A 25,023-nucleotide genomic window follows, 5' to 3' on the forward strand; every position below is an offset into this window, starting at 1 on the left:
GCTCTTCTTGCTCTGGGGAAGACATTAATTTTTCTGGGAGTCTTTTGGGAAACCAGCTTGACTGTGCTGAATGTCCCAAGAAGAATTCAGGTTTTGTTGAGTTCTGCTGAGATTTTAGTTTCATTCAGTCCTTTTTACACTTAGTTCCATCTTAGATGGAGATGTTCTGTAACTTTTAAACCCTTCAACTGTCTGCATCTGTGGTGATTTTCTGTCCCCCTAATGCTGCTTTCTCACTTTGGGTTCTTCTAGACTAGTTTTGGTACAGGAATCTCTCTTTAAATTAGCAAATTGCAGTGAAATACTGAAACCCTTAAAAAGCCATTTATTTAGGCTTTGGATTGATCCCTGATTTTTGATTTGGGGGTCAGTTTTGTAGTCTAGGATCTTTGCTTGAAGTTGCAGTCCCTGCTTGTCTGGAAAGGGGATTATTAACCACAGGTTTGAAGCTTTAGATTGCAAGTCTAACTTGGTACCTTGTGCTTTTTGGGATGGAGAGGATGTGGTGGCATTTCTGGTGCATTACTGCTTTCTCTTTCCCTTTATTGATTCTATTAATGATTCCTTCTCAACCTCTCTTTTACAGATTGAGGAAAGGCCAGAAAAAGACTTTGAGAAGGTAAGAAGGATCTTATCAATTATTCTGACAATAGTGCTTTGTTCATTCTTTTCCATGGGTACAGCTTGCCATGAGTGCACAGAAATCTCCTATAAAACCCATTGTGAGGCAAAAATTGGAATTTCTGGAGCCTTCTGCTGCAGAGTTTCTGAAGATGAACTTTTCAGCCCCTGCTTACTCAATGTTAACTAGCTGACCTTCAACAGCAGTTGGCTGAAACTGCTTTAGGCTAAGCCACACAAACACTGTGTGTGTTTATTAGATCTTAATTATGAGACCTAAGTTATTTATGTAAAAATAAATAAATCATCATAATAAAAGAGGAGGCTGCTACATTAACCCTGAGTACAGTCAAACACTTCATGTGGCCACTGCTGTGGAGTAAATAAATATCCATGAAGGAGAGGAGCTTCCAAAGCTTCCCCAGAATGTATTTTTACAATTTTTGAACATGTGTGGCAGGCTGATACTTGCCCCTAAAGATTTTCTCCAATTAAGAATTAACATTTAGAAGCTAAATTATGCAAACTCCTATTGCAGTATTATTTAAATACTTCTGATCTGCCTTTTCTCATTAGTTTCCCTTGGTAAATCTTGATTTTGATTTTTTACTTCTTGGAAAGTTTGATTTTAATCACAAGCGCATCATTTAGAAGTGCAAGGATTGGTGTAATGTGTGTATTTAAAAAAAAAAAAGAAGAGGGGAAAGCTACAAAGCCATAATTTATGTGGAAAAGAAAGCTCTGAGCAGTTTATCTGTGTGTGATTGTAGGGAGCACGAACTGTCTCAAGTTTATCAGCAGCTACCTTGGCCTCCCTGGGAGGGACATCTTCACGGAGAGGCAGTGGGGACACGTCCATCTCAGCTGACACAGAGGCTTCCATCAGGGAAATCAAGGTGAGGAATGCTTAACCCAGAAGAAATCAGGGAATATCCTTCAGGGGCAGTGAATGGGGTGCTGGAAGGAGAAGCCTTGCTGGAAATGTGTCTCAGATGGGACCTCCCAGCCTGGAACAGGGAATGGGAGGAGGGTGGAGATATCACAGAGGGGAGAGCCTGGTACAGAGGGTGATCATCACTGAAAGGGACAGAGGAGGGCTGGGATTGCTGCAGCCTTTGAACCTGGGTCTGCTCCTTGTCCTTAACGCTGAAGATTTCGTTTTTTCCAGAAAAAAAAAATCAGAATTAGCCTAAACCCCTGACCACAAAATCTGGTAGTGTGGCAAGGCCTCAGCTTAGGGTCAGAGCCCTTGAGGAGGGTGGGAGAGGTGTTGGGAGTAGCACCTTGAGCCCTGCTGGTCCCTCCCAGCTGCACTCTGCCCTTAGTGCTGTCACTGATCTTTCTCACCTCCCTCAGGACATCTATGAGTTAAAGGACCAGATTCAGGATGTAGAAGGCAAATACATGCAGGGGCTGAAAGAATTGAAGGTACTGGTGTGTGAGCATTAACCCAGTGTGAGCCCAGAGCTGCCCCTGCATGCTGTTCTCCTGGGAACTGGGTGCAGTGTCTCATTAACTAGCAAACTTGTCTGACTGGGGGGGTTGTGGTGGGAAATGCTTCCAAGTGCTCCCTGAAAGGCTGCTGGTTGCCACTGCACGTTGTCTTTGCTGGTTTGCATTTTTTTCCTAGCAAATTAAAATTATTTGGGTTTTTTTTTATACAGTTTCCTAGTCCAGGAAACCTTCCAGGGTTGGGAGATGAACTAGAACTCATCTCCTACAGTACTAACAACAAATAGGAGTTTAGAACCTTGTCTGTTTTTATTTTTATAAGGCAATGTGAGGTGTCATTTTGGTTTCCCCTTAAACAGTTCTTGCAACAAAACTCCATTTGTCAAAGCCTGTCACATGGAGAAGGAATGCTGAAGCTGTTACTGCTTCCATGAAGCCATAAATACATTTTGTATAAACTAAATGTGTTTTGTTTATGAATACAACATAAATACAACAACCAGCTTGTACATCCATGTACCACCCACCTCCTAAGTGAGCAGTGACATGAGCTGTGGCTTTTTGGAAAAGGCAAATGGATAAATTCAACATTTGCCAGCATTAATTGTTGATTGTGCCATCAACTCAGTGCTGACAGATGAAGGTGTTGCCATTTTAATTGAGTTTTCAGTGGAAACAGAGTAGTTAGGCCCTTTTTTGGTTAAATTTTTGTTTTCTTTGTGGTCATTGAGTAGCAGAGAGAGCAAAATAACCACAGTGCATAAAAAAATTTCAATCCATGTCCCTTAGACTGCCTTTGGGGTGATTTGGACCTAAGCTGCACTGTTTGAGCTAAGACACCTAAACATGGCATGCTGGAGGAGTGGAGCAGAACTTCCTTAACTTCTTCCTCACATATACTTCCTTTCCAGCTCCTTTCTGAGCTTTCCAAATCCTGGTGCCTTTCCTGTGCTTGGCATTTCTCATCTGGAGCTGAGAAGTGCCCCAAAACACAGTTAAGCATTTGGAACTAGACAAATTTGTGTCCTAAAAGAGAAAATATCTGAAGCAATGTCAATTAAACTGATTTAGACTTTGCCACTGTCATCCTTAGTTCTATTATCAGCTGGAAAAGGAAGTATATGAAACTCATCCATACTTGAGTTGAAATAATTAAAATTATACAAGTTCCAAGGGAAATTGTTTGATCTGTAAACTAAAATATTGACACGTGTGTCCTCCTTGTTTGCACATTTACACTCCTTTGTTTATATAACTCTTTGTTTATATAACTCTTTTATTTCTTTATGAAAATCAAGTAGTGCAAAGTTTGCATAAATGAAAAATTATGCTAATCTTTCTTTTACCATCATTTGTTGTTATAAATGTCTCAGTATCTTATATTCAGGTCAAGCTGACAGAAGGGGTTTTCAGGATACTGGGAATTGTATCTTAGAGAGTAAATTTGTAAAGAAGGGATGTGATATGGGAAATCACACATCAGGTCACAAAAGCTGCAGCTTTCTCTGCCACAGTGAATCCTGAGTCAGTATTTAAGGGTTCCCACACTGCAAGGATCTCTGAAATTACTGTGGCTGTAAAGCTGCCTGAATTTCAGGCTCAGATCATCCAAAGTGATTTTAATCAAGGCCAGTTCACCTTTAAAAATAAAAAAAATCCCAACTTGCCATCTTGAGCAGCAGCTTTGAGCTGCCAGTGTGCAGGGGCAGGGGGAGGAGGGAGAAGGAGGGAAAGCAGGAAGGCAGGAGCTGCAGCAGCAGAGCTCAGGAAGCGTTGGATCCGTGCTGAGGTAAGGCTGCCTGCTTGGCAGCACAAGCCTGCTGGGGACAGGGCAGGTTTTCCTCACCTTGGGGAGCCTCCAGCACGGGATTTGTGCTGCTTTCCTAGGCAAACTTTGGTGATTTATTTCCTCACTGAAGATCTTGGTTGGCAAAGTGTCCTCCTGTATTTCTGACTCTGACCGAGTTGCTTATTCTCTGCAGGACTCTCTGGCTGAAGTTGAGGAGAAATACAAGAAGGCTATGGTGTCAAATGCTCAGCTGGACAATGAGAAAACCAATTTCATGTACCAAGTGGACACCCTGAAGGATGCACTCTTAGAGTTAGAGGAGCAGCTGGCAGAATCCAGGAGGCAATATGAAGAGAAAAGTAAAGTATGTAAAGAGCTCTGGCATGGGGAAAAAACAGGGAGAGCTTTGGAGGGGGGTAGAGATCTTTGGCAGGAGGCAGCTAAATTATTATTCAATATTTTGAATTACTGATTTAATTAGTATTAACTGAAATACCAATTTGTTGTGTACTTGTGATCATACAGATGAGAATTTTCCCTAAGCCATTTCTGAAGAAGGGGAGAAGTGTTCTGGCTGGTAAAGGATACATTGATATTATCACATCTCCTTTTATATTTCATCTCTAAAGTAAATTCCTAGGGTTTGTCCATAGGGATTTCTGGAGCACTTTGACATGCAAAGGTGTCTCCAGGCAGCCTGTGGGAGAGTTGTGCAGTTCAGGCAGCTCCGTGGTTAAATGTTGAATTAAGTTTTACATTAATTCAGCAGCTGACAGTGATTTGGTGTTAAATAATAAAACTGGGGCTTGTGTTTTCAGAACTGCTTCTTGTAGCTTGGGGCATTTGACTACACCCCACTTCAAAACACAGTTCCTGAAAGATACTGTGGTTTGTTTTTTTTTATTTATTTTTATTTAAAAGTCCGGCTAACTTTCAGTACATGGCCATGTGGGAAGAGTGGGTTAAATTCCCATCCATTCATCTGTGCAGTCTGAAGGACTGGAGTGTAAAAGCTCTTCAGCCTGCTGCTCAGCTTATGAAATGGGCTAAATGATGTCTGCCACTTCTATATTTGGTGCAATAATAGCATCTTGGAAAAAGGACAAACTTGTTAAAAATTGCACTCTTGTGGGATTGTGATTAGAGGGATATTCATGAATTACATTGCAGTAAGCATTTTCTTTGTGTTTGGGCTTATTTTCCTCTTTTTGATGGGATGCTATTTTTGATTAATATTAATCTTGTGAATATTTCATTATTCACAGGAATTTGAGAGGGAGAAGCATGCTCATAGCATATTGCAGTTTCAGTTCATGGAAATCAAAGAGGCTTTGAAGCAGAGAGAAGAAATGCTTGCAGTAAGTAACTGGTTTTTTCTTTTAATGGCTTCTTTGATTGGTACATTCCCAAGCAGCAGTAGAGTGGAGAATGTGAGGCATGGAGAATTTTATTCCCTATTCAAGTTTCTCACCAGAAGAAATATTAGTGTTTCAGACCAAATAGGTTCAGAGCTGACTAATGCCAATAGTACTTTCCTAAGTATTACCTTATTCTTCCTAAATATTGCATTTTGGACAGCTGTTTATGGAGATGCAGAAGAAAATAACAGAACTGTGTAACTTGTTTTAAGTCATGTTGTGGATAACACAATTGTCTTCAGGAGCACAGGTTCAGTTGGGATGTCAGGAACTGTGCATTGGAGTTACTCATTTACTTTAGCACCTGACTTTTTTCATTCTTTGGCATCACTGCAATCTTGGCCTTCCTTGTTAACCTGTTACCTGCTTTCTGTCTTCTTGTTTTGCTCCTGCCCCTCAGGAAATCCAACAGCTGCAACAGAAACAGCAGAGCTATGTCAGGGAAATTTCTGATCTTCAGGAGACAATAGAGTGGAAAGACAAAAAAATAGGGGTAGGACTTGTCAACTCCTGCAACGTGTTCAAAGTGACACTGATCTTGCTTTTGTAAAACCCCTCTGTAGTGCCTTTGCTTGCTGTGGCTGTCCTATGATGTTGCCAGTGAAGTAGCAAATAGCAAGTGTTGTCTTTGGCTAGTAGTACCTTAAAATCCAAGGAAAACCTAGCAGCTGCTCTGCTTTCAAACCAAGGGCAATTGATTTGCTGTGCTGCACCATTTGCATTTGCCATATGGGGAAAGGAAGTGCTATTTATAATGCAATTCCATCAGCACTGAGTTTTCTCTTATTCAGATTCAATCTGCAGACTGAGCAGAAACTGGAGTGGGATAAAGAGGTAATGGAGCTATTTATAGGATGTTGGGATGAAAGTCTCCCTTGCTTCTCATCCCTTTCCACCACCTCTTATCAAAGCCACATGGAAAGCCACTCTGGTTTTCTTTTCCAGCTGAACACTGAAAGGCTTCCTGAAGAAAGTAGGAGAAAGAAATCTGGCAGCTTGCCCATGTTTGTGATGTCCAATAATTTGTAGCAGCTTGAAACTGAAAATTGTCTAATTTTTTTTAATTGTTCTATATAGAAATACTGGGAGGGGGGAGTTCAGTAGCAAAATATGCATTTGTACATGGTGCATCTCAGAATAAGGATGACTTAATGGCAGCTTTCAAATTAATTAAAATGTAAAATAAAAAGACTCCTGAAATCCAATGGGCCTACTTCCATGCCCTTTCATTAACACATGGGAATGACATGGAGTCTTCAGTGTGCATGCTAAAGCAATGTGGGTTTGGAACAGCTTGTCTAGCAGATAAGAATAAAAAGTGGACCCTCATTTGAAGGATCCCCAGTGAAGAATTGGGCTCTGAATGTCTTTGGCAGGAATTCTTGGTTACTCAGGAAGCTTTCTTGGATTTGAGGTTTCTCCCTCTGTATGCAAACTCAGTCCTATAATCTGTAAACTCAACCTTTTTCATCTGTGCTCCTTCCATCCCCTGAACATCTTAAATCTGCTCATTCTTGTCTACATTTGCTTTTCATGGCCTTTACTTGTCTCCCTTCCTTTCTTCACATCTCCTCTGTCTGTGTTGGGAACTCAGGCACTAGAGAGGCAGAAAGATTTCTTTGATTCCATAAGGAGTGAGCGGGATGACCTTAGAGACGAAGTGCTTGTGCTGAAGGAGCAACTGAAGGTATGCAAGAGGAATAAAATAAATTTATGTTCATCTGCTGACCCTTTTCCCCTGTACGTTTGGGCAGAAATATTAGGTCTGGCTCAGTAGCAGTAACTCAATTTTCATGTTGCCTATAAATTGCCATTTCAGGGATTTTTTATATGAAGTCCTTTCCCCTGCTATTGATTGTGAGTTCTAGGTGTAGACTGGAGTATAAAGAAGTTGTTTTTGTAGGAGACACTTTTCTGAGGAACATCTTATGCAGCAGATTTATGTTTAAAAAAAATAAAATAGCTGGGATCACATGCTTTCTGTCAGAATGGCTGAACTGAGAACTGCAATATCTGTTCTCCTTCCTGACTCCCAGCCACGTTTAATGGAATGATTGAAGCAATTGTTTATTCAGAGTATCTTGGACAAGAGCACTTGACAGTCCTTCCCTTTCTGAGCAGCAGGCTCTAAAGCATTGCTTTTGCTTCCCACAGAAACATGGAATAATCCCAGACTCTGATGTAGCCACCAACGGGGACACATCAGACATTCTGGATAACGAAGGACACTTGGATTCTTCCCGAACTGCCCCAGGCACCACTCAGGCATTAAAGACAGGAGGGGAGGGGATGCTAGGTAAGTGCTGTGTGTCCTCTCAGCCCCTCCTGCCTGTCTGTCCTTCATTCATCCACCTCTGCTTGGACGGGGCAGTTGTTAGTGGGACAATTAACAGCACGCAGCATGCTCCTTGTCCAGTCACTCCCTGTGCATTTCCCTGCTTCCTGTTGATTATCACTCCCAGTGTGTCCTGCAGCCTCCTCCAGCAGCAGACTTCACCTCCCCTGCAAGGTGACACAGGATGGGAATGCAAATAGGACATTACAGATAAGTAGCAGTCATTCACATTGCCATTTAAACTCTGAATTGGAAAATTGTCCCAGGATAATCCTACTGCTGCTCAGTGTTTTTCAGCACATACCTTAAATATTCAGGGAAAAAAGGCATTTTAGTTTTCTATCAAGAGCTTGTATGTTGGTTCATTGATATCCCTGAGAACTGTGTCTGCTTGAACAACAGTGCTGGGCTCTGCCAAAGCACACCAAAGGATAAATTCTTTGTTCCTGTGCTATTGACCACTTAAAATTAACACTTCTGTGTTTTTACTTGTTACATTGACACTAAAATTCAAAGGATGTGATTGAAGTGGACAGTGTTAGGAAGGAGAAATCTGGTTGGCAAAACCTCTTTATGCTTTTATGTGTTGAACTTATTAGAGAATTATTGTACTAGTGTAAGGAAATAAAGTAATATTTTTGCTTTGTTGGATTTTTTTTTTGTTCTAAATGAACATCGTAATAAATAGCTGCAGGCAGCCAGTTGTTGCAAGTGCAGGTTCTCTTTCTTTGAGCTTTTGGCTGCTTTTTCCTCACTCAGTTTCTGTGTGGAAACAATGTGGAACACCAAAAATCAAGGTAAGGGTGTATATTTAAATGTAATATGTTTTCTACATCTCCTAATCCTGGGGTTTCTTTTTTCAGAATAGGTACAGCATAGACTCAAAAACTAACAACACTATTGTTTTAATATCTGTTGCTTTTAAATATAAATTGAAGGAAAAGTGTTACAACAAAAATAATCTTCAAAAAAACACAGAAGTCCCCACCCCTTTGGGTAGCTGAAGTAAGGGGCACAGATTACCTGAGCTTTGATCTGTGTTGGGAGGTCTGAACAGCCAAATTATTCCCTTGCCAATCAGATTTTACATTCCGTGTCTGTCATCAGGCACTGATGATGCCTGTCTTGAGATTTGGAAAGCAAAATATTACTGAACAGTCCTTCATGATCCCATTGTAATGGCATCAGACTCCTGCACGGATAGAGGGGTGTCAGGGTTAAGGTTGCAGAGAAAATTGCTGAGGAAGAGCAGTCCTTAGAGGTACATCTGCAGGTATTGCTGTTAAATCACACTGCTTCAGCCAGCTGATCTCCTCTACCAGAGCTGTCATTCCCACAGCCAGGGGCAAAAATCTCCCTTACAAAAACATGAGCCAGCACCTGAGACTTCTTGCTTTGAGAGGGTGGTGGTGAGTTTCACTGATCAAACCCCCTGGATCCTTACTAATTCAATTGCTGCTTTGCCTCACAAAATTGGCAAAAGCTGATCTTTTATTAACCTGCTCTTCTCATTCTGTCTTTTGGGTTTTGAGTGGGGAGGTAAGTGCTGTGGTGTGGCCCCCTCAACTTTCTCAATGGTCTTTTAGGCAAAGCCAATGAAGTGGAGATGAAAAATGAGATTTTGGAGGATGTGGGGAAAAGAGAAATCTTGCAGAATACTGAGCATGAGGAACACAAAGAGGAGTCTGAGGAGGAAGTACAGACATTGCATGCTGCTGAAAATGCAAAGGCAGAACAAATGGTTGAAGAACGGGACACCCTGCCAGCAGTGATGTTACCAGAGAGTAGGTTTGCAGAGCAAGCCCAAAGCCTCCCAGAAACTGTGTCAGGGAGCACTTCTTCAAACAGTGACAGTGACACAGATGGCTTGAGAAAGGTCACAGAGTCCAGGGGCACAGCAGCCCAGCAGCCTGAGAGTGCAGAGGCTGAACACCATGACTTGAGTGCAAGGACAAATGAGAACCTGGAGCTGGGCTCTCTGCAAGGCCACCTGATTTTTGAGACTCCTCAGGAAATGTTCTGTGACTCAGGTACAGAGCAGGAGCTGGGAGAAGCTGCACCCAACCAGGAAGAACAAGAGGATCTTGAAACCAGCCATGCCCTGAGTGATGATGAAATGGATGAAGGGTCTGACAGTACAAGTGAGGGCAGTGAGTTGGTCTCTAACCAGGCAGGGCTACCTGAGGGAGCAGTGGCAGGCTTGCTTAGGGAAGAGGGAAATGTGGAGAGTTCCACTCCAGAGGAACCCCAGCACTCAGAAGAAAGTGCTGAAAACAAGGTTGCAAATGTCTTGGAGGAAAAGTTTGTTGACTGCACTGATGGAAGAAGTGATAAAACAGCAGGTGACAGAGCTGAAGAAGAAGATGAGGTTGGGAACACAGTTCAGGGTCAGCTGAGGGAAACTGAGTCAGTGGGTTTGGAGGGGACAGAGCCATGTGAAAGGGATGTCCCAGCAGAGCCACTTGGAAAGGAAGGTGGAGAACATCAGGCATTGATCCAACCAGATTCTTCAGAGGACAGTGCTTCAGCATCCCCAGAGGAACCAGGTACACAAGGTAAAACTGAAGATGAAGCTGCTACAGCTGAGAAGGATGGACAGAAGGAAGAGCTGATGGAAGAGCTGGAGAAGTGTTCAGGTTCTGCTGGAAAAGGCGAGCAAGGCGTGGTGTCTGTGGAGGCAGGAGGCTCCATTCCTGAGGGAAAGGGAGGTGAGCTGCAGCAGGCACAGCCAGGAACAGAGGTTGGGAGAGAGGTGATCACTCAGGAAACCCATTCAGTCCCAAGTCTTTTAGATGATGAAATTAAGGAGTCAGAATTGGAAACAGGGGATGAGGCTGGGGAAGGACAGGGAAGTAGGACAGAATGGGTCAAAGATCTGAATCCAAAGGCAGAGGTTCAAACAAGTCAGGGTAGTGAAGAAACAGCAGAAGGTACAGAGGGAGAGAAAAATGTTCCTTTAGAGGGTGAAATGCAGGAGGTGGTTCAGCAAGTAGAAGGTGAATCTGAAGAGGAGTCAGGTGTAGGTGTTATTGTAACTACTGGAAACAAAGCCAGTGAAGAAACACTGAAAGAAAATGAGCAAGAGGTAGAGCTTGCAGACCACCCTGGTGGGGAATCTGCTTCTGAGGAAGGTGCAAATAATGCCCTGGAACAGAAACTTGTGCAGGATAAAAATATTAGTGAACAAGTTAAATTGGAAGAAGGTGCAAATAATTCCCTGCCACAGAAACCTGTGCAGGATGAAGACAGTGGTGAACAAGTTAAATTGGAGGAAGGTGCAAATAATTCCCTGGCACAGAAACTTGTGCAGGATGAAAAGATTAGTGAACAAGTTAAACTGGAGGAAGGTGCAAATAATTCCCTGGCACAGAAACTTGTGCAGGATGAAAACATTAATGAACAGGTTAAATCGGAAGAAGGGGCAAATAATTCCCTGGAAGAGAAACCTGTGCAGGATGAAAACATTGGTGAACAAGTTAAATTGGAGGAAGATGCAAATAATTCCCTGGCACAGAAACATGTGCAGGATGAAAAGATTAGTGAACAAGTTAAACTGGAGGAAGGTGCAAATAATTCCCTGCCACAGAAAGCTGTGCAGGATGAAGAGATTAATGAACAGGTTAAATTGGAGGAAGGTGCAAATAATTCCCTGGAACAGAAAGCTGTGCAGGATGAAGAGATTAATGAACAGGTTAAATTGGAGGAAGGTGCAAATAATTCCCTGCCACAGAAAGCTGTGCAGGATGAAAAGATTAGTGAACAAGTGAAATTGGAGGGAAGTGCAAATAATTCCCTGGAACAGAAACCTGTGCAGGATGAAAACATTAGTGAACAGGTTAAATTGGAGGAAGGGGCAAATAATTCCCTGGAAGAGAAACCTGTGCAGGATGAAAACATTGGTGAACAAGTTAAATTGGAGGAAGATGCAAATAATTCCCTGCCACAGAAACTTGTGCAGGATGAAAACATTAATGAACAGGTTAAATCGGAGGAAGGGGCAAATAATTCCCTGGAAGAGAAACCTGTGCAGGATGAAAACATTGGTGAACAAGTTAAATTGGAGGAAGATGCAAATAATTCCCTGCCACAGAAAGCTGTGCAGGATGAAAAGATTAGTGAACAAGTTAAACTGGAGGAAGGTGCAAATAATTCCCTGCCACAGAAAGCTGTGCAGGATGAAGAGATTAATGAACAGGTTAAATTGGAGGAAGATGCAAATAATTCCCTGGAACAGAAAGCTGTGCAGGATGAAGAGATTAATGAACAGGTTAAATTGGAGGAAGGTGCAAATAATTCCCTGCCACAGAAAGCTGTGCAGGATGACATTAGTGAACAAGTGAAATTGGAGGACCAAGCAGAGGAAAGCCTGGAAGATGATGGTGATGCATTTGATTTTGATGAAGAGTCAAATCAAATACTAGAATCTGATGAAAAATGTGATGAAGAGAAAGGTGATGCACATGCAGAAGAGGGTCATGGAGCAAATGGTGCTGTTGGAAAAACTGCCCACACAGACAAAGCTGGAGAGGGAAGAGACAAAATGGAAACCAAAGATGTCTTGACCAAAGTTGAAGTCCTGCAGCATAAGAAAGATGAGCCTGAAGAAACAGGGTGCTTGCAAGGGCAAGCACTGGGGAAAGCTGATGAGGAGGCAGATGAAATCAAAGTATCAGATTCTAGTAGAGTGGGAAAATTCCAGGATCGAGATGTTTTGGAACAGGATTTGGAAAGAGCTTTCATTAAGAGGGCTGAAAGCAGGGAGGATTTGCAGGTTGGTAAAAGGAGCAAGGGCAGATCCAGAGAAGACTGTACAATCTCCTGAGTTCAGAATCTCAAACCTGCACGAGTTCCATGCCCTGTGAGCAGTCCCAGGACACAAACATGCACTTTGCACAAGACATCAGACCTTGGAATACTCTTAGAGCTTTGTCTTTGTAGGTAACTCAGCATAAAGCACGGATGTGGTAATAATGCAAGTTTTAAGTTATTCACTGTTGTACCCACCACGAGAAATTGTGAGTGGGTTTGGTTTTGCTGTGTCTCAGGTTGAAGCTTATCACCTGATGAGGAAGCTTCACAACTTGACTATTGAAACTATTATGCAATTAAAGTACCTCTAGTGTGGATAGCTGCTCCTGGGGAATTTCTATAGGAATTTATTTTTTTTTTATTCTAGCCTAGTTGATCAATATCTTGAATGTACATTGGGCCTTTGTGAACTTATGCACATTATGCTTACTTGTACTTAGATCTACAGCAAGTACATGCACTCTTCATGAAGGAACTCAGCAGATCAGCCATCACTGATGGTGAAACTTCTTTCAGAATGCTTAAAGTCTATGAACCAATCTCTTATTTTTTTTAATATGAAGAAAAAAGATCTTTTCCTTCCACTTTGTATTTCTTATATGGTCACATTCCAAAATATAGTTAGATCACTGTGAATCTGCTTAGTCTGAGCACTTTGGAAGAGCAATACACAGTTTGGAGAAAGTGCAAGATGCAGGTCTTAGTTTGCTGAAAGGAATAAATATCTACATGTTTACTTCATTTAGGCACTTTGCACCACAATAGGCCTTTTACACCATGTCCCACATGGGGTTTTTATTTTTTTCCAGAGAAAGTGTCAATACACACTGTAATGTGTGCTTAGGTTTGCTATCAAGTACTGTCTAGATATGAATATATAAAATGTCTATTTTTCCAAGAAGATTTTTGTTTAAAATTGCATTTGCTTACTGCATTATATTTTTTTTTTTTTGCAAACTCTGATTCTGAAAGAATGTTTTTTATCTCTGAAACAAATCTTATCTCTTTCCTTCTGGAAAGAAGATAACTTTGCATGTCTTAACTCTTGCTGGATATCAGACCAAAGATGATTGTTGTTTTGTGTACTAGCCCCCCTGTGCCTTTTGGAAAAGCTGGATTGCTTTGAATTGCTGGCATAAATTAGGCTCTTGGACTCCCTTGCTGTATTTCCTCTTGCATGTCTGCTAGTGCTTGGGAGGAAGAGCATGTTTTGCATATATAAATATTCATTTAAAGTGTAAAGCAATGAATGTCCCAAGGGAATGCAGATCGAGGGGGGTGTGGGCTATGGAAGGCTGTATTTGTGTTGATGTTACAAAGTTGTCAGAGCACAGACAGACTGCAAAATTTGAAGATGTATATCCAAATGTACTGCTGTATATAATTTAAATAAACATATTTTATACTTTAAAGTACCTGTCCAGAGCACCGTTTCTAAACCTGCACAAGGAGTTATTTAAACCTGTGTCATTTCAACACCATTTTTCTGCAGCTTTTGTTCAATTTATTGCCTTGTGCCACGTAGCTACAGATGAGCCATCTCCCTAGGACTGGGCAGCCTCGGGGTTTGAGCACCTTGAATATGTGATGGCACCTTAACTGTAGAGCTCTAACAGGTCTGTAACCCTGTAACTCCTTTCATGTGGCTTCTCTCCAACTTACAGCAGATCCACCGTGGTTTCTGTAAGTATTGGCAGTTGTTCCTAAGGGTTTACACTAGATGCTAATCCAAAAAGTCATAGATCTTATAAGCATTTCTTATTAGCATGTAGCAGTGTTTATTTAAAGATTTAGCTCTGAGTAGTTCATATAATATTCTAAATAGTTCGTTGAATAATAAATAAATTCAATGAAAAGCAGTGTTTATTTAAAGATTTGGCTCTGCCATACTCTCAACAGTAATATATGGTTTAACGTTGGAAGTGGGTTTTAATTGTTAAATAGATTTCAACAGATCATTAAATGTTCTTACCTGGCTTCACCTGTACTGTGGATGGATCTATCAGAGTTAAATTAGGCATTATATCCTGTATTTCTTATGAGTGCATTTCTGATTTTAACTAGTTTTTCCACTTCAGAAAACACAGCATCTTTAAGAGAATTCCTTTTTAAAGCCAAGTCCAGGAGCAGAAACACCTCCAGTCTTACCTGTCCAAGTACCAGCTTTGATCCCACTCCCAGTGTAACTGGGAGCAAGAACATGGAGAGGCAGTGCAGAGTAGCTGCTGTGCCAGAAATCCATCCTGGAATGTTGAAAATGAGTGTGTGACACAAGTATGAAACTTTTGTCTTAGTAACAGAATAACCCCAAATGCTCACTGGGTTTTCTGGTCATCACCTAGTGGCACATAAATGCTGTAGCCCAGGTTTGTGCATATCAGAGCTAGCTTGAGATGCTTTCAAAAGCAATATCTCAAGAAACTTACTTGATAAAAAAGGAGAATAAATAGTGAAAAGGTCTTGGTCAATATCTTCTTTACTACAGAGAACATCAGTCCTCCTGTCCCCCTCAAAATCAGTATTGCAAGCCAGTGTCTTCCAAATCCTGTGCTGTCCCTGGCACTGCCCCTCTTCTGAGAAAGACAGGGAAGCATTTTCTCATCTTCCAAAATAAACTGACAGATCTGGAGAAGGAGTGTGGTGGTGTTCACAGGGGTCCCAGGACAAGAGAAGAGATGAAAATCTTGACTCCATATTTCAGAAGGCTGATTTATTATTTTATGATATATATTATATTAAAAGAAAATTATATACTGAAAGAATAGAAGAAAGGATTTCATCAGAAGGCTAGCAAGGAATGGAAAGGAATGGAATGATAATAAAATCTTGTGACTGACCACAGAGTCCGAGCCAGGTCACTGTGATTGGGCACTAATTAGAAACAACCACATGAGACCAATCAAAGATGCAGTTGTTGTGTTCCACAGCAGCAGATAATCATTGTTTACATTTCATTTCTGAGGCCACTCAGCTTCTCAGGAGGAAAATCCTAGCAAAAGGATTTTTCATAAAACATGTCTGTGACAAGGGAGTATTGCCCAAGCTGCTCTGAGAGCTGGATTCTTGCAGGCTGTTCTGAATAGCTGCTTGGGGCTGGGATTCCATGGGATGTCTTTCCCCCCTCCAGGAGCAGTTTACCCCTTTCATTTACATCAGGGTTTGTTACTTCCTGGGCCACACATCATGTAGATCCTGCAGGTAAAACCAGCTGCTTCCCATCCCATGCTCCCCTCCAAGTGGAAGCAGACATGGAGGATCTGTGGCTGATTTGGGAATGTTTGGAGCAGCAGCTGAGCAAGCAATGCCTCGAGTCACCTGCAGTGCCAAGGCAATGAGAAGCAGTCACTGGATGTAGAAAGTGTGGCAGAAGACACTGGTCAGCACCATGCTCACCCCTCTGTGTCCTGCTCCCTCACAGGCCCCATCTCCTCCTCAGCCCTCTGTTAAACTCTGGTGTGGGAAGGCCATGAACTGGTGCAGTGAGTACCCTGGGAATCACCTTTCCAGAATTAACTGAGGTGAATGTCACACTCTCATTATTCACTGTAGTGTCTTTCTATGTGGAATAAGGATAATGACTGTTACAGATGAGAATTTTAATTAGCTGCTTCCTGTCCTGATTCAATAAGCTGTTCTTTCCTGCTCATCTGTTCTCAAGGTCCTCAGATTTGTTGGAAAAATATCTCCTAAATGCAAAATTAAGGTGACCCTGCAGAGCAAGTTTCTGTGTTAATGTGGGGGTTTAAGATAAGTGAAACCCAAGAGACCCTCATGTCTACAGGCAGAAAACTTTTTTTCTGTGTAAATGGCAATTTTAGAAAACTCATTTTTTTCCCTGACCTGGTAAGCCCTGCTGTCTGCATGTCCCCAGTGGGGTGCACAGATGTCCATAATGAGGGCAGCAAGAACTGGAGGTGAGACCAAACTTGAAGGTTCACCCCAAAATTCATCCTTTTTGCAGGAAAAGGGCTTTGGGGAAGCCAGTGTGCTTCCTCATTGGAAGCTGGCAGAGGTGTCCTTTCTTCAAGCAGGCAGGTTTCACCCCACAGCAGGGGTTGTGTTAATGAAAGTCACAATTACATTGTTTTCAGGATCAAAATGTGTTACTTGGCCCTTTTGGAGTCAGTAAGTTCAGGCTAATTTTGTAGTGGCCTAAAGGTTTCCTGCTGCACCAGTCCTCATTCTCTTTCCAGTCCTTGGAACTCCATTTCTCAGTCTTTGCTGGCCTGTAAATCCCAACACAATCTCTTGAGGCCAAGTTTCTCCAACTTGTTTGCTGTTCTTGTTTTCTTCGTTGACCTTTACTCTTCTGCCATATCTTTCATCTTTTGCAGAATTTCCATCTTAAGTTTTCTTTCCTTCTCATATAGATCTGTGAAATTGTTTTATCATTTTAAAGGGGTTTATACTGGGAAATTTTGTTTGTGGATGGTATTTACAAAAGAATTGGGGTTTTTTTTTGTTTTTTCATATCAGTGCTCAGGTGTAGCAATGTTGGGTGTGTTACAAATGAATGGGAAAAAAAAAAGAATAGGACTTCAGGAGGTTCATAATTAATCCATAGATCTGCTGAAGTGGGATGTCATTCTAAGATCTGTATTTGAGTATTGCATCAAAACCCAAGGTAAAGATTTTATTCCATGCTCTGGAATGGGACTCTGTGGGGGTGTGTATTCCCAGCAGGGGAATGACATACCACATTAATAGACTCCATTAATAGACAATGTATCTGCTGTACAGAGGGACTTCCAGTGGGAGAACAGTTTTCACCATGATTTGATTCAATACAGACTCTTGATTCCCTTTAAGTGCATGTGCTAACAAGAAAAAAGGGAGAACCACAAGACTTTGGCCTGTTCAGGAGTTGTCAACAAAGAAGAAATGGTATTTTAAAGCTGTTAAAAAATATTTAAGTCTTTCTATCAACAGAATTTACCTGGTAAAAGCCCACCAGGCTCTTATGTGTAATTTACCTTGCTTTCCTAAAGTTTGCAAAAAGATCTTTTTCTTGAGTGACCTATGGATTTTAACCATTTAATCAGCAGGCCAGACCTCAGCTGTGGAGTTGAGCTCTGAACAGCCTGAGCTCTGCACTGCTGGCAAGGGAGGCCAGCTGAACAAACCTGCAGTGAGACCCAGCTGAGGTCAACAGATCCTCTCCTAATGAGTGCATTTCCATGTGGTGTTGCAGTGCACTCCTGCCTGAGGTGTACCTGAACAAACTGAGCTTGTTAATTAATCATTTAGGTCATTTGGGTGGTAAGAAAATGTGCTTTCACATTTTGCAGCCCTTAATGGGGAAGGAAAAAAATTGAAGTGATTTGTTTGCTTACTTTATAGTTCTTTTTTCCAGCTGTCTCATTCTGTAGAGTGCACTTTATAAATGAAGGCTGCACATACCCATGTGCTGATCTGTAGCACTTCCAAGTTCAAATGTAGCACAACAGTTGGTGCAGGTTGTCCATTGCCTCTTGATGTTTGACCTGGAGAATTGACTCTGAAGATAAAACAGAGTTTTACCAGACTGCTGCGTTCGAAACACAAATCATTTGTTGAGCAAATGTTTTTTCTGGTCATAATATTGGAACTAAAATGTCACTGCCATGTAAAAAGAAGGGAAGAGTTAAAGTGCTGAGAATGTGATTATAGGTGTTTACAGTATTGTCATTGTGTTAAACTGTCAAGACCTGTGAGATTTTGTGTTGCAGTTGTGCTTGACCCTAGAGTTCTTGCATGCTAACCTAACGTAGAAGATTAGCCTCTTTGCATGCAGCTGGCTGCTGCTACTGCTGGGACAAGCATGTTCTGTGAGAATGCCATAAGTGCCCTGGCTGCAGCCCCCTGCCAGCCCCGCTGGGCCTCGTGTCCTGTGGTACGTGCCCTAACTCCCCATCAGTAGTCACTAACCTGAGCGGGCCAGCCTCGTGTCTCAGATGCGCTCCCCGATGCGCCCTGCCTCGGTCAGCACTGAACTCTCCCTTTTCTCTTCCAGACAGGATGAAAAAGCTCATTGATGAACGGGAGTCCTTGCTAGACCAGGTAATCACAGGGCAAGGGAAGGATTAAGAAAACAAAAATAGCCCAAACACAAGGTGTAGATCAGCAGCACTGTGGTCTGGTTCCTCTTGCTGCCTTGCTGGCCTCTCTGTTTTTCCTCTAAAACATTCCTTCCATGTGTTAACTCAGGATACATGGAAGATATGACCCTCTTATTTCTGAATAATAGTCCTTCTCAATAATAGTCCTTCAATAATCCTCGGAGTCCTTGGCCAAGCCCAAGGGGAAAACAGGCATGGTTCAGAAATTGTAGAAGCAAATTTTCTCTGCAAGAGTAAGACCCTTGCTGGGTCTGTGGGTAAATGGGCCTTTTGGAAAGGTTTGTTGGAGGAGTTGCAGATGGGTAAAGAGCAATTAAAGGAATTATTGTTTTGGTATTCCATAGCGGCTATAAAGCTTATTCAAAAAACTTCAGCTGATCTGTTGCCCTGCAGGACACTCTGTGCTTTCATTTATGCTCAGTGACCTTGGCCTTGAGGCTCGCACACAACCAAACACAGCTTTGGGAGTTTTTAAGAATGTTTTACATGGATGTGCCTGCAGAAGATTTATGGCTTTTCTAATAAACCAGTCATTTTTCATTCATTGTTTTGATCCTGAACTTGTACATAAGCATGGATGTGTAAAATACTGTGAGTCATTTGCCAAAAGAATTTCTAGGATGTTACTTTGTAACAGGAGATTTTTTTGAATTTATGTTTAAAAAATCCATAATTTGTTTTATAATACTGGAGTGAATTTGAGCCTCAATTTCCCTTAGTGATTTTAATAACTATTTTCTGTCCTTCAGATTAAAAAATTAAAGGGACAACTGGAAGAAAAGCAAAGGAATGGCAAGATGGAAAATACACAGTCTGAAGATGAAGTTCTGGAAAACGGGACAGATATGCACATGCTTGACCTCCAAAGTGAGCTGTATTTTGATTTTAAGAGAATTTTGTGCCCTGCATGTGAGTGAGAAAATCTATATATATAATAAGCACATGGCTCTGAGTAAGAATGAGCCTTCAGTTCCAGTGGAGCTTTGCCCTGGGAGCAGCCATGCACCTCTGCAGAGGTGAGGGAATTAGGAGCCTTTATTAAAGATTGCAGTTGGAAATCTCTGTTATTGCTCCTCAGCAGAGCTGGGGGGAGTTCAAATTAATTCTGCCTTCAGGCAGGACTGGGAATGGTGCCTCTCTGCTGGGCACTTACTGAGAGAACTACTCTCCTGCTGCCCCACGTAGATCCCTGATGCATGGAAATTTTACCACAGACTTGTTAGAAACTGTTCACACTTGTTCTGACATCTCTGATAAATCTGCGATTCTTTTAGGAGATGCCAACAGACAGATCAGTGATCTCAAATTTAAACTAGCAAAGTCTGAGCAAGAGATAACAGCATTGGAGCAGAATGTAAGTTTTTGGCTTGTTCTGTTTGTTCAGGCATGGTGAGAATACAAAGAGAAAGTGTGTTTTGATAAATGATAAATGAAATTATGTTTACTGTGATTTTCCCTTAAAATAAGAAATGGGAGTGTTGGAGCATGAGGGCCACTATGACATTTATGTATGGGGAAGAAGGAATATATTATTCCTCTGTACTGAGGGGAGAATGGTCAAAACCAAAAGTACCTGATGAACTCTGCTGAGCACTTCCTTATGCCTAGCTGTCAACAGGTTTTAAATGGCTCCCAGCATGTGATGTGGCAGAGATGGAGTTTATACACAGCTGTTCCATTTTCATTGTTTGTTCTTGTCCAAGGTACATCAGCAATGCTCTTGGCTAAGAGAAATTTAGTCAATGGACTGTATTTTTTGTTGCTGGAAGCATATTAAATATGGATATGTACAAAAGGTCAGCAGTAAATTACTGTTGCCAGGCTTCCTTGGTGTTGTTTTCTTCCCTGAAAATATGCCTTTATTTTATCAAAGAGGAGTTAGCATCTCTCTGGTTATTCCTTGAGTACTAGTGGAAGAGTAAAGCTTCAGAGTAACTTCTGGGCACAGCTTCTAACTGCCAGCCTTTGCCTTCACCTCAGGTAATACGACTGGAAGGCCAGGTAGCCCGATACAAAACTGCTGCTGAGAACGCTGAGCGAATAGAAGATGAACTGAAGGCAGAGAAACGCAAACTGCAGAGAGAGGTAACTCCCCCTGCGAGCTGTCACAGCTCAGCCTGCTCCTTTGGGGAAACCTGCTTCCCTGGGTGTTTTAGGGGAGGAACCACCTTTCTTGGCACAGCAAGGGATGAGCATTCAATTGCTTTAGTGCTTTAGTTACTCCTTCTAAATGTGCAACCAAGTTTTCAGCACTCAAACTGGAGTAACAGTCACAGCTGTGAGCTCCCACTGCCTTTTCACCGTTCCTTCCTAACCTGACTTGCTAAAGGGGTGAGAATTGTTCTTTGTGAGCCTGTTTGCCTTGCCCTGCCAATCTGTTCAGGCCTGTCTGGGGTACTGTGGGTGTCCACAGGCTCTGACCGTGCCTCTGTGTCCTCAGAGCCTGAATACCTTTATCAGCTTCTCTCTCACTGTCTCCAGAGGTGCTTCTTTGATTTGTTTCTTTCATATGGCTCCTTGCTTGTTCTAAATACTCCTTCTGCTTTGCTGCCCATAAATATTGTTCTGTGCAGTCCAGCTCTCTCTCCCTACCCTGATCCCATCATGGGTTTTACAGGAAACTGAGGCTGTGGTTAGGGTTCTAGGAACCAGAAACACAAAAGCTGAGCAGTGAGACAGGTGTACATCACCCAGAGCCTCATGCCTCTGGATTGAGGGAAATTCTGTGATTCTCTGGGAATCTCCTGCTCCACAGGAGTAACCTTCTGTCCATGCTGACTGCCTCAAGACACATGGTTCTATCAAGCCAAATCCAGACTTGGGAGACCACATTTCTTCTTACCTTGGCCTTTTTTGTTCAGCATTCTGTAAATACCCTGGGTTCTTGGCAGTGTGCTTAAACACCCGTGTGTGTGTGGCCTGCAAAGCAGTTTAACGCTGTTAAAGGAATTTTCAGCTGCTTTATGTTCCAAGTTAGTGTGGTCAGTTAGCCTTGGCAACCACAGACCTTGCTTTGCCTTTCAAAGGGATAACACGGTGAAAGTCACGGTGTTTTTCTGCTTCCTTCCTTCCTTCAGCTCCGTTCAGCACTGGACAAAACCGAGGAGCTGGAGGTCAGCAATGGCCACCTGGTGAAGCGGCTGGAGAAGATGAAGGCCAACCGGAGCGCTCTGCTGTCCCAGCAATAGCCAGCCCCTGCCGCTGCTCGGAAGCGGAACGCCGCCGCAGCCGCTGGCGCGTCCCGCTGCCCGGGACGCTCGGCGCCATCGCCTCCTGAGACCAGGCCGCCCCAACACCCGCTCCGTGCCTCCCCGCGCAGATCCCAGCCTGCTGCACTACATCCATAGGAGGAGTGATGATCCACGTGGCTGTGCCCGCGGGAGCCCTCCCAACGTTCCAAGTACAGCGCGTTAAGAAGCACATGGAATTCTCCATCCTGAGGGCACAGCAGCCATTTCTTGCCGTTTAAAATGGCACTCAAAGAAAACACTTTTGACTGGAATTTTTGTGTCTTGCTGAAAATTTTAAAACGAACACTGTAAGTTTTGGGACTTTTCTCATGACAGTATCTGTAATTTAGTGACTACGGTAGAGTTATTCATAGTAGGTTTTTCATTTACAAATCACTGTGGAACCACAAGCCATTACAAAGCAAAACTCCTTCAGTGGAAACCATGGAAGAAGATGGTCTTGGAAGCAAAAGTGACCTTAAATGACTTTGCCAATAAAACAAATGTGTTTGGAGGGATTTTTGCACCAGTAGAATCGTGAGACTCTTTCATTTCAGGGTAAATAGGCAATAGCTTCATTGAATTTTGAATTTTTATTTGTATTATTTAATCCCTGTTCTTGGAGTCAAAGTAAATGACTCCTAAAGGATGTAAGGTTGCATTAATAAACCAGCATAAGGCCGTGTTTTCAGAGATGGTGGGGTTTGCACTTGGGTCACTCTCTTTGGTGCATTTATCAAAGCAAGTGTCATTTGCTTAAACAAAATATGTAATGGGTTTTTTACATCAGAAACTATCTACCGGTCCATGACCTACTAGGAAACGATGCCGCTACAAAATCCAAGTCTGATTTTTAAAAGAATAACTGCTAAGTAAAGAAGCACTTTAGAAAATATTACTGCCTATGGGTTTTCTACAGCTACGGAAGTAGCGAGTTATCTCCTTCTAGGATCACCGCGGAGGTTTCCCACTTCTCACGCAGAGCAGCGTAACCCGGTGAGATGCTGCAGGCGATCCTTGCGTGTGTAAAAATGGCACACGGCCGGCACTACAGCTCTGGTTCATCAGAACTCATTCTGAATGTACTACTCAAAGGAGAGCAGCAGCTACCCCAGGAACAAAGCTGCCCGTCCCACCTCAGCCCTAACAGGAAAGCCGGTCCCTCTGCGATCCGCTCACGCGGTGGAGCGGCGTCTCCTGTCCCCTTGTGGCTGCCTCAAGAGCTTCTACCAAGCCAAATCCATGCCCAGGAGATCACATTTCTTCCTAACTTGGTCTTCAGACCCTGCAATCCAGGCCTTTCCCCAGCCTCCTCCTCGCAGACAGGAGGTTAGAGCAGGAGCCACTGCTGTTTCCAACACAAGGGGATCTCTGGTATCTTCCTCGAGCACCTTCATGAATTCAGTAAACCAAAACTGCTGTCTGAATGTGTTTCTCTGGTTTGGCTAGGAAACAACGCCCTCATCTTCATCTTTTCCAAGTGCACAAGGAAAATTTAGGAATGAAGTACTGAAATTATTATTCCAGGAAAAGGATGAAGAAGGCTATTTTGTGCCCCTGGGGAATCAAGTATGTCCTTGTTGATGAAATGTGGTGAAACATGGGGTTGGAAGGAATCTTTTTAAATTAAATTTCCACTCCAGTTAGGGCTTTGGGTTTTGGGGGGTTTTTTTTTAATTGTTTTTGAGAGGAACATTCAGGTGCAGAGCCAGGTTTCTTGTGGAATACCTCAAAATGGCTGTGGATACCAATTTACAATTTTCTGTGCATGACTTGTGTAATTTCTGGTGTACAAAGCCTCGGGGGCCTAAAAAACAAGGAAAGGGATTTTCAGAATGCAAACAAAGATGCTAAATACGACATCTTACCAGTGGTAAGGTGTGTGATTGCCACCAGTCATCACTTCATTTGTGGCAGCAGTGGAAGCTGCCTCTCCTGGCAAGGCTCAGGAGAAACAACCCAGCAACCAAGCGTTGGTCCAAAAGGCAAAAAATAACACTTTGTTCATCAAAAAGGGATGTGTTTATCATTTTGAAGTAGATTTCATCTCGCACCCCATAAGCATCAACCTCATGACGGAAATCAGATGTGTATTTCAACCTGGATATGCTCTTAGTAGAAACCTTTGTGTGTGATAAAGTAGGTGAATGTTGAAGCCACATTTCCCCCCTCTCCCTCCCCTAACTTTCAGTATGACTTAGCGTTAGAATAAGGGAAGAAAAAGAACTGGTTGGTTTACTGCAAACTGTTCTATGTTTTTCTGTGAAGAATGTACAACAACAACAGGGCTTTGAATGGTGATAATAGCACATGTCCCAGTCCTAAAATTTGAGCACCAAACGAGAGCACCTCGGTACCCTGAGAGCGGGGCCGAGGTGGCGGCAGCCGGGCGAGGAACAGCTCCTGGGGGAACCAGGATGGGTTTTCCTACAACTTCTGTTTCAATTTGTTATCCTCTGTTTTATTTTTTAAATGTTACATGACTTTTATTGCTTGCAAATGGAATGTTACCCAAAATGGTTTTGGTTTTGTTTTTGTTGGGTCTTTTTTCGCCCCCAATCGCTCTGTTAGGAAATGTGAGTGTGGAAAAGGAAATTCATTATGAGCAGAACTCGCCAATAAAATGTCACTTGTTTGGGTAGTTTTTATGGAGTGGTCTGTCCATGCTGATGTTACCAGTACAGGTTCTCTTGGAAAATACAGAAAATTCAGGGTGATACGGATGTAACAGCTCATTTTCCTTTTCAAAACATTGCTGCAGGATCACTCAAAACATGAGCAACAATGGTTGGGAAATATACAAATTTAGGGGCTTGTATGACTGAGGCCACTGATGTGAGACATACCTCCAAATATCAACATTTTTAGTGGCAGGATGCACATGCACCTCCAGATTTTGACATTTGAATAGCAAGGTGCTCTTGAGGAGGGGGGAAGACAGGGATCATCCCCCATCAGGAGAAATTTGAATGGTATTGCTAATTGGATTCATTCTCCACTTTTATTTATGGTGAACACAGAGGTAACCCACACAGTAGCTTTCCCTGAAGAATCCTTCACGAAGACTCCTTCACAACAGGAGGCAGCTTGGTTCATCAAAAATATGTTATTTTAGTATTAAATGTCCTCTTGCCCTGATGTGTTGCTAGAGCTGTCACTTACATGAAAGACACTAAGCAGGAGCGTAGTGCTTGTCTTTGCTTTAGATGCTCCAAACCATTGTATGTCTCTGAAGGTTAATTTTGGGTGAATGATGTTTTACACACTTAAT

At 42.4% G+C, this 25,023-nt stretch overlaps 1 protein-coding gene across 25 annotated transcripts in view; it reads left to right on the top strand.

Annotated features, from left to right (window-relative positions):
- Positions 1–24,400, top strand: part of LRRFIP1 (LRR binding FLII interacting protein 1) — a 106,446-nt gene extending 82,046 nt beyond the window's left edge. For 19 of the 25 annotated variants that reach the window (XM_071434278.1, XM_071434280.1, XM_071434283.1 and 16 more), the window contains 8 exons: positions 587–619; positions 1,392–1,517; positions 4,056–4,226; positions 5,128–5,220; positions 5,681–5,773; positions 6,875–6,967; positions 7,435–7,576; positions 9,202–13,836. In XM_071434278.1, the coding sequence (XP_071290379.1) occupies positions 587–619; positions 1,392–1,517; positions 4,056–4,226; positions 5,128–5,220; positions 5,681–5,773; positions 6,875–6,967; positions 7,435–7,576; positions 9,202–12,437 (3,987 nt within the window). In that variant the 3' untranslated portion in view covers positions 12,438–13,836. Of the gene's footprint in view, positions 1–586; positions 620–1,391; positions 1,518–4,055; positions 4,227–5,127; positions 5,221–5,680; positions 5,774–6,874; positions 6,968–7,434; positions 7,577–9,201; positions 13,837–18,416; positions 18,464–19,271; positions 19,390–19,796; positions 19,877–20,502; positions 20,608–21,599 lie in introns of those variants that run through there. The other 6 variants (XM_071434300.1, XM_071434302.1, XM_071434303.1 and 3 more) reach the window with 3 other exon arrangements.
- The last annotated feature ends 623 nt before the right edge of the window (positions 24,401–25,023 follow it).

Source organism: Agelaius tricolor, unplaced genomic scaffold (genome assembly GCF_023055355.1).
Source record: "Agelaius tricolor isolate 1412-34295 unplaced genomic scaffold, bAgeTri1.0.p SCAF_10, whole genome shotgun sequence".
In the NCBI taxonomy this organism is placed as follows: Eukaryota; Metazoa; Chordata; class Aves; order Passeriformes; family Icteridae; genus Agelaius; species Agelaius tricolor.